General features: G+C 41.3%; 1 protein-coding gene across 1 annotated transcript in view; it reads left to right on the top strand.

Annotated features, from left to right (window-relative positions):
* LOC135095545 (uncharacterized) overlaps positions 1-20000 on the top strand; it is a 31376-nt gene that overhangs the window by 8059 nt on the left and 3317 nt on the right. The window contains 16 exon segments of the mRNA XM_063996438.1: positions 1019-1114; positions 2104-2272; positions 2989-3115; positions 3659-3767; positions 5646-6077; positions 7669-7796; positions 8792-8903; positions 10547-10719; positions 11375-11658; positions 12971-13463; positions 14074-14370; positions 15280-15366; positions 16622-16840; positions 17926-18123; positions 18608-18726; positions 19210-19387. Coding sequence (XP_063852508.1) covers positions 1019-1114; positions 2104-2272; positions 2989-3115; positions 3659-3767; positions 5646-6077; positions 7669-7796; positions 8792-8903; positions 10547-10719; positions 11375-11658; positions 12971-13463; positions 14074-14370; positions 15280-15366; positions 16622-16840; positions 17926-18123; positions 18608-18726; positions 19210-19387 — 3221 coding nt within the window.

Raw genomic sequence — 20000 nt, 5'->3', positions numbered from 1 at the left:
GATTTCATTTAGGCCAGGCATGGTGGAGAAAAATTCAGAACCTGGGCCTAAGTAAGGATTACAAGGACACCAACAGTGATATAGGCCAGTGGCTGAAATTATCATTTGGTCTACATTTCATTGACCCAACAGATGTAGAAGATTGCTTTGTCGAGGAAGTAATGACAGAGGCACCTCAAGATGAAAGATGTATTCGCTTTGCAGACTATCTGGTTGATAATTATGTAACAGCAGAGTCAAGATATCCCCCAGTGCTGTGGGCTGAAATCCCCTCAAATACAAAGCGTACGAACAATGTTGCCGAATCTTTTCATGCTCATTTCAATGAGCAATTTTATGCATCCCACCCATCTATATTTGTATTCATGGATGTACCAGGAAAGCTCCAGACTGCTACTTATGTTAAGATCAAGAGTGTCGGTAAACCAGCAAGTATGCGGAAAGTTGATCGAGACAGGACAGAGTATGCCGTGACACAGTACAACAAATTTATCTCTGGGCAAATAAATCGACGCAATTATATGAAGGCCTTGGGAAACAGATTCACAGCAAGAACAAACGTGTAACTGAGTTTTTATGGAGTTTTTATGACGAATGTTTTATGACATAAACTGGTTTTATGGACACATATTTTTTATACAGTTTCTATAAAATTTTTTAAAGTTTTATAAAGGACTGCAAGGACAAGCCTGTACTAAGGTGCAAGAAGAATATACTTAAAAGGTCAATCCTATACTTAATTAACAAATATACAATTTTTCCTACAACAGGTGAACTAATTTTTCCTACAACAGGTGAACGATCGTTATTGAACGTATAAACAATCTGACTTAGAGGTGAGTGATAAAACGCGCTTTTGACTTGATATTCTAACGCGCTTTAGATAGCAATATATCAGCAACGTTTTCCGCGCTTTTGATATGCCAATCCGCGCTTTCGTAAAACGCCGAACTAAACAACCTGACCTGACCTCACCTGACCTCACCTGACCTCACCTGACCTGACCTTCTACACACAGGCAATGTTGAGATGACCCGTGTGTTGCTGGATGCCGGGGTGGATGTGCACTGCAAAGATGCCAAGTCAGGCTGGCAACCCATCCATATTGCTACCTGTGAGTGAGAGAGAGAGAGAGAGAGAGAGAGAGAGAGAGAGAGAGAGAGAGAGAGAGAGAGAGAGAGAGAGACTAAACACACACACATACACACACACACTTTCCGTAAAAAAAAAACACAAAAAAAACACATTTTCTCCACAATGTCACAAAAAAACAAAAGTAAAAAAAAAACAAAAGCTGGACACATGCACCATCCAATCTTTTCCCACAAAAAACACCCCCAAAAAATACAAAAAACACCCCAAAACACTTAAAAATAGTAAATGATACCATAAAATACCCAAAAAACACCCAAAAACACTTAAATTTACACAAAAACACCCAAAAAACACTTAAATAAACACAAAAACACCCAAAAAACACTTAAATATACACAAAAACACCCAAAAAACCCAAAAACACTTAAATATACACAAAAACACCCAAAAACACTTAATATACACAAAAACACCCAAAAACACTTAAATATACACAAAACACCCAAAAAACACTTAAATATACACAAAAACACCCAAAAACACTTAAATATACACAAAAACACCCAAAAAACACTTAAATATACACAAAAACACCCAAAAAACACTTAAATATACACAAAAACACCCAAAAAACACTTAAATATACACAAAAACACCCAAAAAACACTTAAATATACACAAAAACACCCAAAAAACACTGAAATTTACACAAAAACACCCAAAAACACTTAAATATACAAAAAAACATCCCAAAAAAACACTTACAAATTTAAAAAAAAACACAAAAGCACAAAAAAAACAGCAAAAAAAATTGAAAAAACACTCACAACACCCAAAAAAGTATCATATATTTTGAAAAAACACCCCAAAAACACCCTATACACCCCAAAAACACCCAAAAACACCCAAAAACACACCCACACAACCTCAGTTAACCCCAAACCCCACCACAACACACAAAAACCCCTTTAAACCCCAAAGAAACCTAACCTAACCTAACGCCCCCAGACCGCGACCACGTGGCAGTGGTGGAGGCGCTGGCGATGCACGGAGAATGGCGTCGCGGTGTTGCCCTGGTGAGATTCAGGGGCATAACTTGCAATCTTCTTCATTTAGCAGCTAATTTTGGCTGTCTGGCTGTCCTGCGGTACCTGCTGTCCCACACTGTCAGGCTGGGGTAAGTGTGTGGGGGTGTGTGGGGTGTGTGGGGGAGTTTAAAGGATGTTGTGTGGGGTTTTCAAGGGTGTTTTTAAGAGTTGAGCGAAAGTTATTGGGGTTTTCAAGGTTGTCGTGGCAGTTATTGGGGTTTTTAAGGCTGTAGTGGGAGTTGTTGGGGTTTTCAAGGGTGTTTTAGGGGTTGTAATGAAGTTGTTGGGGTTTTCAAGGGTGTTTTTGTGGGTTGTAATGAAGTTGTTGGGGTTTTTAAGGGTGTTTTTGTGGGTTGTAATGAAGTTGTTGGGGTTTTTAAGGGTGTTTTTTGGGTTGTAATGAAGTTGTTGGGGTTTTTAAGGGTGTTTTTTGGGTTGTAATGAAGTTGTTGGGGTTTTCAAGGGTGTTTTTTGGGTTGTAATGAAGTTGTTGGGTTTTTAAGGGTGTTTTTGGGGTTGTAATGAAGTTGTTGTGGTTTTCAAGGGTGTTTTTTTAGGTTTAACAGGCTGTAGTAGAAGTTATTGGGGTTTTCAAGGATGTGTTCATGATTCTAGTTATAGTTATTGATATCAGACAGACTGACAGACAGACAGACAAACAGATAGACAAACAGATAGACAGACAGACAGACAGACAGACAGACAAACAGATAGACAGACAGACAGACAGACAGACAGACAGACACAGACTACTACCTATAATTCCACCATGACCTCTTAAACCCTCTCTCTCTCTCCCCAACAGCCTGCACTTAGAAGTAAGGGACGCAGCACACTGGACAGCCCTACACCATGCTGCGTTTGAGGGCAGGGCACAAGCTGTTACCCTCCTGCTGCAGGCTGGTGCTGATATTAACACAGCTGACCCGCATGTGAGCATTTAGGTTAATTGGGTGTTTGGGAGGGTGTAGTTGTGCTGTGTGGTTGCTGTGGGTGTCGCTGTGGGCTTGCTGTGGGTGTCGCTGTGGGGTCGCTGTGGGTGTGGCTGTGGTGTCGCTGTCGGGTCGCTGTCGGGTCGCTGTGGGTGTCGCTGTCGGGTCGCTGTGGGTGTCGCTGTGGGTGTCGCTGTGGTGTCGCTGTGGGTGTTGCTGTGGGTGTCGCTGTGGGGTCGCTGTGGGGTCACTGTGGGTGTCGCTGTGGGTGTCGCTGTGACCTCAGGATTCAAGGGGATGTAGGACTGTGAATATTTGTATTGTGAAGGGCAGGAGTGAACCAGGGTGTGCTGTGGGGCTTGCTGTGGGGGTGTGGGGGTGGCTGTGGGGTGCCTGACATGGAATAATGTAAGGTCTGTGAAGCTGTGTGTGTGTGTGTGTGTGTGTGTGTGTGTGTGTGTGCGCGCCAGCTTAGACACAAATCAAACTTTGCCATATATTATACATTATTATTCTGTACTTACCTTATAATTAATACTACAGGGAGTCACACCTCTCCACGCTGCAGCCTATAACGACCACACCTCGATCGTTAGGTTCCTTCTGAGCCGAGGAGCCAATCCGAAGATGATTGTGAAGACGCCAACATCAGGTATGTGTGTTTGTGTGTCTGTGTGTGTGTCTGGGGTGGTATGCAAAGTGTTGGGTGTGTTTTTAAGGGTTTTCAAAGGTGTTTTCATGGTTCTAATTGAAGTCATTGGGGTTTTCAAGGCTCCAGGGATAGTTTAACAGGCTGTAGTGGAAGTTATTGGGGTTTTCAAGGTTCCAGGGATAGTTTAACAGGCTGTAGTGGAAGTTATTGGGGTTTTCAAGGTTCCAGGGATAGTTTAACAGGCTGTCGTGGAAGTTATTGGGGTTTTCAAGGTTCCAGGGATAGTTTAACAGGCTGTAGTGGAAGTTATTGGGGTTTTCAAGGTTCCAGGGATAGTTTAACAGGCTGTAGTGGAAGTTACTGGGGTTTTCAAGACTCCAGGGATAGTTTAACAGGCTGTAGTGGAAGTTACTGGGGTTTTCAAGGTTCCAGGGATAGTTTAACAGGCTGTAGTGGAAGTTACTGGGGTTTTCAAGGTTCCAGGGATAGTTTAACAGGCTGTAGTGGAAGTTATTGGGGTTTTCAAGGTTCCAGGGATAGTTTAACAGGCTGTAGTGGAAGTTATTGGTGTTTTCAAGGCTCCAGGGATAGTTTAACAGGCTGTAGTGGAAGTTATTGGGGTTTTGAATTTTTTTTCTCAAATGTAAACTCTTTCTTTATTTTCTCGTGTGTGTGTGTGTGTGTGTGTGTGTGTGTGTGTGTGTGGTGAGGAAGCAAGGCGATGATGATGATGGTGATGATAGTGACAAGAACAGCAGAAGAGGTGACAATGCCAACAAGAACAACAACAACAACAGCAGTAGTATATTAACAAGAATGAAAATATTAAGTTGAAAAAAATGAACAGATAAGACTAACTGGTGGACAGCATGCAGGATAACAAGGTCAAGATCAAGATTAACAGATAACAATAACAGCAGCAGCAATTCAGGAGATACTAACATATTAACAAGAGTCGAAGTATTAAATAGACAAAATACTAAAATAATAAGATTAACCGGTGGACAGCATGCAGGATAACAAGGACAAGATGAACATTAACAACCAGTAGCTCAATAAAGCAACAAAAAGAACAAGAATACAAATAACAACAACAGCAGTAACAACCTAACCTAACCAAACTTAACATAATCTTCCCAAAAACACCTCAAAACACCCCAAGACACACTGAAAACACACTCAGAACCCCAAAAAACCCACTCAAAACACCCGAAAACACCATGAAACACACTGAAAACACACTCAAAACATCTCAAAACATCTCAAAACATCCCAAAACACACTCAAAACATCTCAAAACACACTCAAAACACCCTAAACACACTTAAAACATCCCTTAAAATATACTCAAAACCCCAAAACACCCCAATTACACACCAAAACCCTTAAAAAAACACTCAAAGCACACCAACACACCAAAACATACCCAAACACCCCAAAAAACACCAAAATACCCCCAAACACACCCAAAACACCCCAAAAAACACCCAAAACACACCCAAAACACCGCAAACTCACCCAAAACATCCCAAAAAACACCCCAAACACACCCAAAACACCACAAACACACCCAAAACTCCCCATTAACACCCAAAACACCCCAAAAAACACTCAAAACACACCCAAAACACCACAAACTCACCCAAAACACCCCAAAAAAACACCCCAAACACACCCAAAACACCCCAAAAAACACCTCAAACACACCAAAACACCCCCAACACACCCAAAACACCACAAACTCATCCAAAAACACCCCATTAACACCCAAAACACCCCCAAACACACCCAAAACACCCCAAAACACACCCAAAACACCACAAACTCACCCAAAACACCCCAAAAACCCACCCAAAACACCCCGAACTCGACCCACAGCCACATCATCAGGGAGACAGCGACGAGCAAGTTACGCAGTATTACCAACGGCACCTCAGCACCACGACCGCCACCACCAGCACCACCTGACCCTGAGCAACATAGGTCGGGTGCCCAGGACAACCTCTTTAGACAACCTTTTCCGTCGTGGGTACAAGTGGAGCCCGAACGAGGCGCCGCAGGGGAGCCTGACCTCTCTGATCAACTCCAGGCGTACTCCTACCCCTTCCCCGTCACCGCAGCCCGTCAGAGCTAAGTGGGAGAGGCTGTCTTCGCCCCCCAGCCTCTCCCCACCGGCTCTCTCCCATGCATTGTCTCAGGAGGTGCGTGGGAGGTCTGTGCGGGAGGTCAAGCTAGCGACAGTGACCTCAAAGTCCCTCCCAGCGTGTTACGGACATGGAAAAACCAGGAAAACGTCACAGTTCGCGCTTGGTGTGTGTGTGTTTGTGTGTTTGTTTGTGTGTTTTTGTCGGGTGTACTAAATCTTCGGGTTTGTTTGTTTGTTATCGGGAGTTTTATTGTTTTTTTTTCGTTTTTTCGTTGTGTTTATTGTTTTTTTCGTTTTTTTTCTTGGTTTGGTGTTTGTGTGTGTGTGTTTGTTGGTGTTTGTTTTGATAATTTCTTTTTTTTTATATAGTTTTTGGGATGTTTTAAATTTACTGTTGTTTTTTGTTTTTTTTTCGTGTTAAATAATGTATCTAACTCTCTCTCTCTCTCTCTCTCTCTCTCTCTCTCTCTCTCTCTCTCTCTCTCTCTCTCTCTCTCTCTCTCTCTCTCTCTCTCTCTCTCTCTCTCTTACACGCTGCAATGGAAGATTTATGCCGTAAGTAAAATCTCTCTCTCTCTCTCTCTCTCTCTCTCTCTCTCTCTCTCTCTCTCTCTCTCTCTCTCTCTCTCTCTCTCTCTCTCTCTCTCTCTCTCTCTCTCTCTCTCTCTCTCTCTCTCACTGTAATTTAACACCTAATAACCTAACATATGTAACCTAACCATATGTAATCCATTATATAGAGACACAAAGAGGATTACACTGCTGCATCCATTACTAACACCCTTTAATGGAATCCAGACCCATTTAAAGACACAGGAAGGGATTAGAACACACAAAAACCCAATATTTATTCCTTATTATTCTATCTGTCTCAATTCCACTTCTTTTATTTCGTCTATAGACACAAATAGAATTCAACACCATTAGAACTTCCCGTTTTTCTCATCTATAAGTGCAAGTATAGGATTAAACACCATTAAAACCTCATTATTACCCTATGTATCAAAATTTCACCTCTTTTATGTCATCTATAGACGTAGGAATAGGGTTAAACATGCCTGAAACCTCTTAATTATCTTCTATCTCATCTATAAGCGCAGTAATAGGATTAAACACCATTAAAACCTCATTATTACCCTATGTATCAAAATTTCACCTCCTTTATGTCATCTATAGACGTAGGAATGGGGTTAAACATGCCTGAAACCTCTTAATTATCCTCTATCTCATCTATAAGTGCAGTAATAGGATTAAACACCATTAAAACCTCATTATTACCCTATGTATCAAAATTTCACCTCCTTTATGTCATCTATAGACGTAGGAATAGGGTTAAACATGCCTGAAACCTCTTAATTATCCTCTATCTCATCTATAAGCGCAGTAATAGGATTAAACACCATTAAAACCTCATTATTACCCTATGTATCAAAATTTCACCTCTTTTATATCATCTATAGACGTAGGAATAGGGTTAAACATGGCTGAAACCTCTTAATTATCCTCTATCTCATCTATAAGCGCAAGTATAGGATTAAACACCATTTTTAGCATGAGTAATCCCCTTTTTAGGCACAGGAAGTAATAATTATGCTTTAAATCACTTCTAACTCCCTTTACAGACTGATAAACAGATTCAAAACCCCTTAAACTTCCCTAAATAGGATCAGAACCCCTTAAACTTCCCTTGAATAGGATTAGAACCCTTAAAATCCCCTTTGGACCCTTTTTAATGCAATCCAACCTTCCACACAGGCACTGAAAGAGGATTGGAACGGGTGGAGCCTATTCTGAAGTTCCACGTGGGGTCAACTCTCCTCCACTGGGCGGCATCGAAGGGTTACGATGACCTGGTGGTTGACCTCCTTGTTCGGGGCTTGTCTGTGAGTGTGTGGGGAGAGAGAGAGAGGGGGGGAGTTGATAATGCAGAAATGTTGTTAATCTGTCACTAGAACTGTAAAAACACTCTTGAAAACCCTCGTCACTTCAACTACAGCCTTTGGAATGTAGAAATCTTGTTAATCTGTCACTAGAACTGTAAAAACACTCTTGAAAACCCTCGTCACTTCAACTTTAGCCTTTGAAATGTAGAAATCTTGTTAATCTGTCACTAGAACCTTAAAAACACCCTTGAAAACCCTTGTCACTTCAACTACAGCCTTTGGAATGTAGAAATCTTGTTAATCTGTCACTAGAACCTTAAAAACACCCTTGAAAACCCTTGCCACTTCAACTAGAGCCTTTGGAATGTAGAAATCTTGAAAATCTGCCACTAGAACTGTAAAAGCACCCTTGAAAACCCTTGCCACTTCAACTAGAGCCTTTGGAATGTAGAAATCTTGTTAATCTGCCACTAGAACCTTAAAAACATCCTTGAAAACCCTCATCACTTCAACTACAGCCTTTGGAATGTAGAAATCTTGTTAATCTGCCACTAGAACCTTAAAAACACCCTTGAAAACCCTCGTCACTTCAACTAGAGCCTTTGGAATGTAGAAATCATGTTAATCTGTCACTAGAACCTTAAAAACACCCTTGAAAACCCTCGTCACTTCAACTAGAAGGAAGGAAGGCTTTTAGTGAGACCCGAGTGTTATGTTGGCACCCCTGACTGCCCCCCACCAGCCCCTTGACTTGCACAGTAAACCAAACTTACCTGCCATTTATAAACAATTACATTTCATCGTTCAACTAAAAAAAAACACAAATTAACCTAGTTTTCTTGACATCCACAAGTGAGACAGAGTTTGTTTAGCCATATTCACTGTTTCAACCACCACCACCACCACCACCACCATCACCACTACTACCACCACCACCACCACCACCACCATCACCACCACCACTACTACTACCACCACCACCGCCTCTTCTGCAGGTGGATGCTTGTGACCGGTTGGGCCGCACTCCACTGGGGCTGGCCACCTTTGCCGGCCACACTAGTATTGTCAACACCCTGCTGCAGGAGAACGCCTCTCTCTCTGCTGAAGGTGAGAGAGAGAGAGAGAGAGAGAGAGAGAGAGAGAGAGAGAGAGAGAGAGAGAGAGAGAGAGAGAGAGAGAGAGAGGACCCCCCTAACCTAACCTAACCTAACCTAACCTAACCTAGCTTAACCTAACTTAACCTAACCTAACCTAACCCAATCTAACCTAACCTAACCTAACCTAGCTTAACCTAACCTAACCTAACCTAACCTAACCTAGCTTAACCTAACCTAACCTAACCTAACCTACCTACCTAACCTAACCTAACCTAGCTTAACCTAACCTAACCTAACCTTAACCTAGCTTAACCTAACCTAACCTAACCTAGCTTAACCTAACCTAACCTAACCTAACCTAACCTAACCTAACCTAACCTAACCTAACCTAACCTAACCTAACCTAACCTAACCTAACCTAACCTAACCTAACCTAAACCTAACCTAACCTAACCTAACCAACAATCTAACCTAACCTAACCTAACCTAACCTAACTTAACCTAACCTAACCTAGCTAACCTAACCTAACCTAACCTAACCTAACCTAACCTAGCTTAACCTAACCTAACCTAACCTAACTTAACCTAACCTAACCTAACCTAACCTAACCTAACCTAGCTTAACCTAACCTAACCTAACCTAACCTAACCTAACCTAACCTAACCTAACCTAACCTAACCTAACCTAACCTAACCTAACCTAGCTTAACCTAACCTAACCTAACCTAACCCAATCCTAACATAACCTAACCTAATCAAGCTTAACCTAACCTAACCTAACCTAACCTAACCTAACCTAACCTAGCTTAACCTAACCTAACCTAACCTAACCTAATCAAGCTTAACCTAACCTAACCTAGCCTAACCTAACCTAACCTAACCTAACCTAACCTAACCTAACCTAACCTAACCTAACCTAACTTAACCTAACCTAACCTAACCTAACCTAACCTAACCTAACCTAACCTAACCTAACCTAACCTAACCTAACCTAACCTAACCTAACCTAACTTAACCTAACCTAACCTAACCCAACCTAACCTAACCTAACCTAACCTAACCTAACCTACCTTAACCTAACCTAGCCTAACCTAACCTAACCTAACCTAACCTACCCAATCTAACCTAACCTAACCTAACCTAACCTAACCTAACTTAACCTAACCTAACCTAACCTAACCTAACCTAACCTAGCTTAACCTAACCTAACCTAACCTAACCTAGCTTAACCTAACCTAACCTAACCTAACCTAACCTAACCTAACCTAACCTAATCTAGCATAACCTAACCTAACCTAACCTAACCTAACCTAACCTAACCAAACCAAACCTAACCTAACCTAACCTAACCTACCTAACCTAGCTTAACCTAACCTAACCTAACCTAACCTAGCCTAACCTAACCTAACCTAACCTAACCTAGCTTAACCTAACCTAACCTAACCTAACATAACCTAACCTAACCTAACCTAGCTTAACCTAACCTAACCTAACCTAATCTAGCTTAACCTAACCTAACCTAACCTAACCGAAACCTAACCTAACGTAACACAACACCCCCAAACCTAACCTAACCTAGCTTAACCAAACCTAACCTAACCTAACCTAACCTAACCTAACCAAAACCTAACCTAACGTAACCTAACCCAACAGACAAAGACTGGAGGATAATATCTCGTGAGGAGGTTGGTCTCTGCATCGTTCGGGTTATTGAAGAAACTGCCGTGTGTTCCCTTGACGCGGCCAGGTCAGACGGCTTCACTCTGCTCCACCTGGCCGCCCAGCAAGGCTACCCGAACATGATGCATCGGCTTCTGTCCCTGAAGGTGTGCTTAGGGGCGTCTTGGGGTGTTTTTGGGGGTGTTTATAGTATTTGGGGTGTGTTGCGTAGTTTGTTGTGCTTTTTTGGGGTGTTTTTTGGATGTCTAGGGAAATTTCGTGTTTTTTGGGTGTTTTGGGTGTTTTTAAGGGTAGTTTTGGGTGTTTTGGGGATGGTTAAAGGTGTTTTTGGGATGTTTGCAGTGGTTTGCGGTGTTTAAGGGTGTTTTAGGTGTGTTTTGAATGTGTTTTGTGGTGTTTGGGGTGTGTTGGAGTGTTAAAGGATGTTTTGGAGTGTTTAAGATTGTTTTTGGGTGTTTAAGGGTGTTTTGGGATGTTTTTGGTATGTTTTAGGGATATTTAAGGATGTTTTGGGATGTTTTTGGAGTGTTTAAGGGTGTTTTGGGGTGTTTAAGGTTGTTTTTGGGTGTTTAAGGGTGTTTTGGGATGTTTTTGGTATGTTTTGGGGATATTTAAGGGTGTTTTGGGATATTTTTGGAGTGTTAAAGGGTATTTTTGGGTGTTTAAGGTTGTTTTTGGGTGTTTAAGGATGTTTTGGGATGTTTTTGGTAAGTTTTGGGGATATTTAAGGGTGTTTTGGGATGTTTTGGAGTGTTATTACCCCCAACACAACCCAAACTAACCTAACCTCACAACCCCAAGGTGTCACCAGACGTACGCAACAACCAAGGCGAAACACCGCTGTTTGTCGCGATCCGGAACAACCAGCTGGCCTGCGTTCAACAGCTGATTAATGCCGGCACGCGTCTGAACCTCGTCGACAACCGCGGGGGGTCAGCTCTGCACATGGCCGCCAAGAACGGTAATGTGACTGTAATTGACATGCTGTTGACGACGTCCGAGCTGGAGGAGGAGCGGAACGTTGATATTAACCGCTGCGACAAGATCGGTTACACGCCTGTTTACTACGCCATCAATGCCAGCAGGTGAGGGAGGAGGAGGAGGAGGAGGAGTGAGTGAGGGAGGAGGAGTGGAGGTTTAAAGCGTATAAGAGGAATAGAAAGAGATTTAGGATTTGTACAGAAGGAGGAAGAGGAGGAGGAGGAGGAGGAGGAGTGGAGGTTTAGAGCGTATAAGAGGAATAGAAAGAGATTTAGGATTTGTACAGAAGGAGGAAGAGGAGGAGGAGGAGGAGGAGGAGGAGGAGAAGTGGAGGTTTAGAGCGTATAAGAGGAATAGAAAGAGATTTAGGATTTGTACAGAAGGAGGAAGAGGAGGAGGAGGAGGAGGAGGAGGAGGTTTAGGGTTCGTAAAAGAGGAGGAGAAGGAAGATTAAGCTCACTACAGAACAACACATAAGACTCTTGAACTTAACATAAACACCTAAAAACACCCTTTAAAACCCTAAAAAACACCAAAAAACATCCTTTAAGACCACAAAAAACCACTCATAAACACTATCTTAACAAAAACACCCAAAAAACACACAAAAACACCCTTTAAAACCCTAAAAAATACCAAAAAACATCCTTTAAAACCACAAAAAACCACTCATAAACACTAACTTTACAAAAAACACCCAAAAAACACACAAAAACACCCTTTAAAACCCTAAAAAAACACCAAAAAACATCCTTTAAAACCACAAAAACCACTCATAAACACTAACTTAACAAAAACACCCAAAAAAACACCTAAAAACACCCTTTAAAACACTAAAAAAAAAAAAACACCAAAAAACATTCTTTAAAACCACAAAAACCACTCATAAACACTAACTTAACAAAAACACCCAAAAAACACAAAAACACCCTTTAAAACCCAAAAAACACCCTTTAAAACTGCAAAAAACACTCATAAACACCAACTTTTCAACTTTTCACCCTTTAAAACCAAAAAAAAAAAAAAAACACCAATAAACACTTTAATTTAACAAAAACTCCCAAAAACACCCTTAAAAATAACCATAAATATTTCACCTTAACAAAAACCCCAAAAAAACACCCAAAAACACCCTTTAAAACCCCAAAAAAAACACCAAAAAACACTTTAACTTAAGAAAAAACACCCAAAAAACATCTTTAAAACTCCAAATCCAAACAAAAACACCAACTCAAAAAAAAAACACCCAAAAAAAAACAAAAAAACACCCTTTTAAAACCCCTGAAATCACCGAAAAAACACTTCAAAAACACCCAGAAACACTTTTAAACCCAAAAAAACACTTCAATTCAACGAAAAACACCAAAAAAACACCCAAAACTGAACCAAACCAAACCAAACCTAACCTAACCACAGGTACGACATCGTTCAGCGGTTCCTGGAGTACAGCCTGGTCCGCAAGGTGCACTGCAAGGCGACAAACGGCGAAACACTCCTGCAATTTTACACCGAGCGGAACAACTTGGGGCAGTACGACAACGCAGTGGTGCGCGTGCTGGAGTGCGAGAAGCTCCTACACTCAACCAAGCCTAGCGCGGAGATGTGTCTTCGCGTGCAGCTGGGGACGACAGAGGCCAGTTCCAAGGCCCGCGCTCAGCTACAGGCCATGTACGAGTCAACGAGAGCACAACGCCACTGCTGGAACTTCTGGTTCTTTCTCTCGTGTTTCCTGCTTCCGTCGGTTTTCTACTACCTAGACGTGTACACCGACATTCTGCTGGCGGTGGAGTACCATCAAGATTACCTGAAGAGCATCAACGACTCTGACGTGGTGGGGACGAGGAACGTGACGAGTGCTAATCATTCACTGTCCGAGGAGATGGTGGTGCTGGTGGATGGCGAGGAGGAGGTGAGTGCATGCGTGTGTTTATTTGTTGAACTATGTGTAAAAGGTTGAAATAAAGTCAAAATGCACTTAAATGATACTTAAACACATTAAAAACACACTTTATCATCCCGAAACACACAAGAAACGCCAAGAAACACATGCTAACACACCCAGACAGCCACAAACCAACAGTAACACTCCAAAAACACCCAAATTACCCAGAAACACATTTTGTCACCCTAAAACATCTCATAAACACTCCAAAACGTCCAAAAACACAAAAAACACACAAAACCCACAAAAACACGCACAAAAACACTCAAAAAAACAGAAAACAATAAAAAACACCCCACTAACACCCAAAAGCACTCAAAAACACAGAACACCCTAAAACACACAAAAAACACACAAAACACACAAAAAACACCCACAAAAACATGCACAAAAACACTCAAAAAAACAGAACACACAAAAACACCCCAAAAAGCACTCAAAAACACAGAAAAACACCGCAAAACACACAAAAAAAACATGAAAACCACCCTACACACACACACACACACACACATACACACATACCCATCTCTCTAAAAACCCCTCAATGTCTCCCTCTCTCTCTCCCTCTCTCTAGCAGGAAGCAGAAGGATTCCTCGCCAACCTAACAGACAACCCAGACAAGATAAATTTCCTTCTTACCGTTTTCTTCATCCTGCTACCAATCACCCTGCTGTCAACCTGGAATCTGTACATACACGTGACGCAGCAAGACATCCTTCCTATCTTCAAGCTGCTACCTTCGTTTTTACGCGTGTCGTTGTACACGCTTATATTCCTCACTCCCCTGGCACCTGTCATGGCGTACCTTGAAAATACTTACGCACAGATGAAGCACATGAACGTCACAGCACGTCAGATGCAGGAGGTTGGGGTACGTACTGTCTGTGGGTGCTTTGTGGGTGAATGTGTGTGTTTTGGGGTGTTTTTGGTTTGTTTTGGGTGTTTTTGGGTGTTTTTGGGGTGTTTTTGGGTGTTTTTGGGTGTTTTTTGTTTGTTTTTGGGTGTATTTGGGTGTTTTTGGGGTGTTTTTTGGGTGTGTTTGGGGTGTTTTTGGGTGTTTTTGGGTGTTTTTTTAGTGTTTTTGGGTGTTTTTTTTTTTTTTTTTAGTTTGTTTGGGGTGTTTTGGGTGTTTTTGGGTGGTTTTGGGGTGTTTTTAGATTATCTGGGGTGTTTGGTTTGTTTTTTTTTTTTTTGGGGTGTTCAAGGGTGTTTTGGTGTGTTTTTTTGGGGTTTTTGTATGATTCAGGGTGTTTAAGGGTGTTTGGGTGGGAGTTTCCGAGTGGATATGATTTTTTTTTTAGCATAGGTGAGTTGAGAGGTGTTTTTTATATTTATTTATTTATTTATTTATTTTGTTTTATTTTTTTTTATTTATTTATTTTTGTGGGAGCTCTCTCTGTGTGTGTGTGTGTGTGTGTGTGTGTGTGTGTGTGTGTGTGTGTGTGTGTGTGTGTGTGTGTGTGAGGTTAAAAGAGGAGAAGGAGGAGGAGGAGGAGGAGGGAGAGAGGAAGGGAGGGAGGGAAGGTAGATGTCGAGAAAACTTGCTTAAAACTCTCTCTCTCTCTCTCTCTCTCTCTCTCTCTCTCTCTCTCTCTCTCTCTCTCTCTCTCTCTCTCTCTCTCTCTCTCTCTCTCTCTCTCTCTCTCTCTCCATGATAACAAAAATAACAATAATAACCGTAATAATTCCTATATAACCTAGCGTAAACTAACATGCACCCCCCTACCCCCCCTTACCCCCCTATCCCCCTTGTCCCCCCTACCCCCCCTCTCCCCCCCAGGTTGATAACAAAGAGAGGCACAATCCGCCAGTGGGGGGGGTTGCCTCTGAGCCCAGCAACGCCCTCTTCCCCCCTTCACAGCGCAAGGTACTGGGGTCAGGTCGGGTCGGGTCGGGTCGGGGTCGGGTCAGGTTGGGTTGGTGGTGTTTTTAAATGGTTGGGGTTTGGTTTGGTTTGGTTAGGTTGTTGTTGTTGTTGTTGTTGTTGTTGTTGTTGTTGTTGTTGTTGTTGTTGTTGTTGTTGTTGTTGTTGTTTGTTTGTTTGTTTTTGCTTAATTTTTTTTCTCTCTCTCTCTCTCTCTCTCTCTCTCTCTCTCTCTCTCTCTCTCTCTCTCTCTCTCTCTCTCTCTCTCTCTCTCTCTCTCTCTCTCTCTCTCTTAGTATATTAGTATTGTTATGTAGAATTACTACTACTACTACTACTACTACTACTACTACTACTACTACTACTACTACTACTACTACTACTATTAAATAAATTCCCAATAGTAGCCTGTTATATTCTACTATTATTACTATTACTATTACTATTATTATTATTATTATTATTATTATTATTATTATTATTATTATTATTATTATTATTACACTTGATGTATATATTTAATTTGTGTGTGTGTGCATTGGTGTATGTGCGTGTATTTTGAAATCTTTGGTGTATGATGTTGACACACACACACACACACACACACACACACACACACACACACACACACACACACACACACACACACACACACACACACACACCAAAACACCCAAAAAACACTGTTATTCACCTCCAAAAACACCCCAAAACACTTCAAAACACACCAAAACACCCCAAAAACACACCAAAAACACCCCAAAAACACCCTTAAAACACCAAAACACTCCAGAACTCATCCAAACACACTTATTCATTTTCCTTTACCCTTTAAACACTCAGTCCCGTTCATACACCCCAAAAACACTCTTAAAACACTCTTAAAACACTCTTAAAACACTCTTAAAACACCCACTTTCTAATTCAGCCATCCCTAACTTAACCTAACCTAGCCAAAACACCCAAAACACACCCAAAAATACACCAAAAACACCAAAAACACTTCAAAATACCCATTTTCTAATTCAGCTACCCCTAACTTAACATAACCTAGTCAAAAAACACCAAAAATACCTTTAAATACCCCAAAACACCCCAAAAACCACCATTTAACACCAAAAAACACCCCAAAAAACACCCAAAAACCATCATTAAACATCCCAAAACACCCAAAAACACCCAAAAACACCCAAAACAACACCAGACGCACCGTACATCTCCTCAGACCGACCCAGGACTAACGCAGGCACTTTTACAGGTGGACTCGAAATCGTACAACAGCTTCCCCCCCCACGGGCCTACCAAGACCTACCGGCACCACATGAGGGACATGGAGATCAGAAAATATTATGACCTTAAACATGTTGCGCAGATGAGGGTCGCGATCACCAATGTCATGGAGGCCACACTCGAGTCGGCCTTTCAGTTAATTCTGCAACTGTATATCGTTGGGACCCATTACACTGAGCTGGACCAGGTGCGTTTGTGTGCGTGCGTGTGTGTTTGTGGTTGTTGCTGTGTGTTTTGGGGTGTTTGGGTGTGTTTTGTTGTGTTTAAGTACGTTTAAATGTGTTTTTTGGTATGTTTAAATATGTTTGTTTTTTTTGTATGTTTTAAGTGTGTTTGTGGGTGTTGGTGTGTGTGTTTGGGGGTGTTTGGTGGGTGTTTGGGTGTGTAAAGGTGTGTTTTGGTGTGTTTAACTATGTTTAAATGTGTTTTTTGGTATGTTTAAATATGTTTGTTTTTTTGTATGTTTTAAGTGTGTTTGTGGGTGTTGGTGTGTGTGTTTGGGGGTGTTTGGTGGGTGTTTGGGTGTGTAAAGGTGTGTTTTGGTATGTTTAAGTACGTTTAAATGTGTTTTTTTGGTGTTTTAGTTAAGTTTTACCTGGTACATCACAGAACACCACCAAAACACCCAAAAAAGCACCGTTTCTATCCATATCACACCTCCATCACTATCTACAACTAACATCACAACCACCACCACTCTTACACTGCCCAAACACCCCAAAAAACACAAAAACACCAAAAAACACCCCAAAACACCCAAAAACACTAAAAAAACACCCAAAACACACAAAAAACAGCCCAAGCACCACTATTTTTTCATTTCAGACACCCCCTACCCTAACCTATCCTAGCCAAAACACACAAAAATACCCATAAACACACAAAAACACCCTAAAAGGTACTCCAAAAACATCCAAAAACACCTAAAACACCCAAAAATACTCCAAAAAACACAAAAACACCCTAAAAAACCCAAAAAACACCTCTAAAACACCCTAAAACACCCAACAAACACCTTTAAAACATCCCAAACCCCACATAAACACACAAAAACATCCCAAAACACCCAAAAACACCCAAAAACACCCAAACAAACACCCAAAAACTACAAAAACATCCATTAGTACCCCAAAAACACCTAAAAAACACCAAAAAAACACCAAAAAAACACACAAAAACACACAAGACAACCCCTCCACCATCACCACCCCTTCTCCATCACCTCCTCTTCCTCCTACAACCACAACTAACACCACAACTTTCCCACAACAGGTTAAGGACGTGACACTGGGCAGCATCCTGTCTTTGTCTCCGCTGGGCCACAACACACAGCTCTCCAAGCAAGTGTTCTCTGTTCTCATCTCCCTCGTGTCCCTCACCTGGTCCTTCACGTCCTACCACAGGTTCTCCAAACTCGGAGGGCTGACTATTTTAAATGCTCTGCCCCTCCTGTTCGCAATATTCTTCCAGGTACGGTTCTTGGGGCCAGTTTAATTGTTTATCTTGCGTTTTTTAGTGTGTTTGGGTTTGTGTAAGTGGTTTTGTTGGTTTTGTGTGTGTTTGGGTGTTTTTTTTTGGTGTTTTGGGGTGTTTAAGGGTGTTTTTGGGGTGTTTAAGGGTGTTTTTGGGTATTTTTGGGGTGTTTAGTGTGTTTAAGGGTGTTTAAGGATGTTTTTGGGTTTTTTTTGGGTGTTTAAGGGTGTTTTTTCATCTGCTTGTGAGTTTTGATGGTGTTTTTTATCTTATAAGTAAATGTTGGGGTTTAAATTTTTTTTTATTTATTTATTCACTTATTCATTAATTATTTTTTATTTATTTATTTATTTGTGTGTGTGTGTGTGTGTGTGTGTGTGTGTGTGTGTGTGTGTTTAGGTATAATTATGAGTTTCAAATAATAATAATAATAATAATAATAATAATAATAATAATAATAATAATAATAATGTGTCCGCAGGTGGTGTCCCGTGCCATCGCCTGTACGGTGTTCACCCTGGCACACACATGGAAGGTGTTTGTGGTGTTGGGTGTACACTTTGTGGTGGTGCTGGTGTTTAAACTCAAGCTGGAGGAGAGGTGAGGCTGTGTGTGTGTGTGTGTGTGTGTGTGTGTGTGTGTGTGTGGCAGGTGACACAAGGACACACACAAGCCAAACACTATTAAACAAACTCTAGAATTCACAACACACTTAAAAGACACCCCAAAAACACCTAAAACACCCCAAAAACATCCAAAAAAACACCTAAAACACCTCATAACACCCCAAAAACATCTAAAAACACCCCAGAACACCCCTAAAACACCCAAAAAGACCATAAATCACCCAAAAACACACCAAAAACACCCAAGAAATATGAAAAACACCCCAAAACACCCAAAAAAACTTCAAATATACCCCAAAAACACCAAAAAACACCTACAAACCCCTAAAACACCCTTAAAACACCCTTAAAACACTCAAAAACACCCCAAAAACATACCAAAAACACCAAAACATCCTTAAAAACCCAAAAAACATCCAACAACACATTAAAAGACCCCGTTTTCTTTCACCCGCAGTTCAGTGTTGCCAGTACGCACACCGTTTTACTGTTGCCAGTGTTTTTTCATGTACCTGCGTCCATATTTCTACGTTTTCCTTGGCACCATTGCTTCTACGCTGGTGTACTTCAGATTGGAGAGGCCGTCGGCTGTGAAGAAGCAGAGGGCGCGACGCCATTCAACGGTAGTGATACAGGTGAGGCTGCGGTGAGGCTAGGCTAGGTTAGGTTAGGTTAGGTTAAGTTAAGTTAGGTTAGGTTAAGTTAAGTTAGGTTAGGTTAAGTTAGGTTAGGTTAGGTTAGGTTAGGTTAGGTTAAGTTAGGTTAGGTTAGGTTAGGTTAGGTTAAGTTAGGTTAGGTTAAGTTAGGTTAGGTTAAGTTAGGTTAGGTTAGGTTAAGTTAGGTTAGGTTAGGTTAAGTTAGGTTAGGTTAAGTTAGGTTAGGCTAGGTTAGGTTAGGTTAAGTTAGGTTAGGTTAGGTTAAGTTAGGTTAGGTTAGGTTAGGTTAGGTTAGGTTAAGTTAGGTTAGGTTAGGTTAAGTTAGGTTAAGTTAGGTTAGGTTAAGTTAGGTTAGGTTAGGTTAGGTTAAGTTAGGTTAGGTTAGGTTAGGTTAAGTTAGGTTAGGTTAAGTTAGGTTAGGTTAGGTTAGGTTAAGTTAGGTTAGGTTAAGTTAGGTTAGGTTAGGTTAAGTTAGGTTAGGTTAGGTTAGGTTAAGTTAGGTTAGGTTAGGTTAGGTTAGGCTGCGGTGAGGCTAGGCTAGGTTAGGTTAGGTTAGGTTAAGTTAGGTTAGGTTAAGTTAGGTTAGGTTAGG

Source organism: Scylla paramamosain, chromosome 49 (genome assembly GCF_035594125.1).
Source record: "Scylla paramamosain isolate STU-SP2022 chromosome 49, ASM3559412v1, whole genome shotgun sequence".
In the NCBI taxonomy this organism is placed as follows: Eukaryota; Metazoa; Arthropoda; class Malacostraca; order Decapoda; family Portunidae; genus Scylla; species Scylla paramamosain.
The sequence above is the reverse complement of the archived record's forward strand: the minus strand, read 5'-3'. Positions and strand labels throughout refer to the sequence as shown.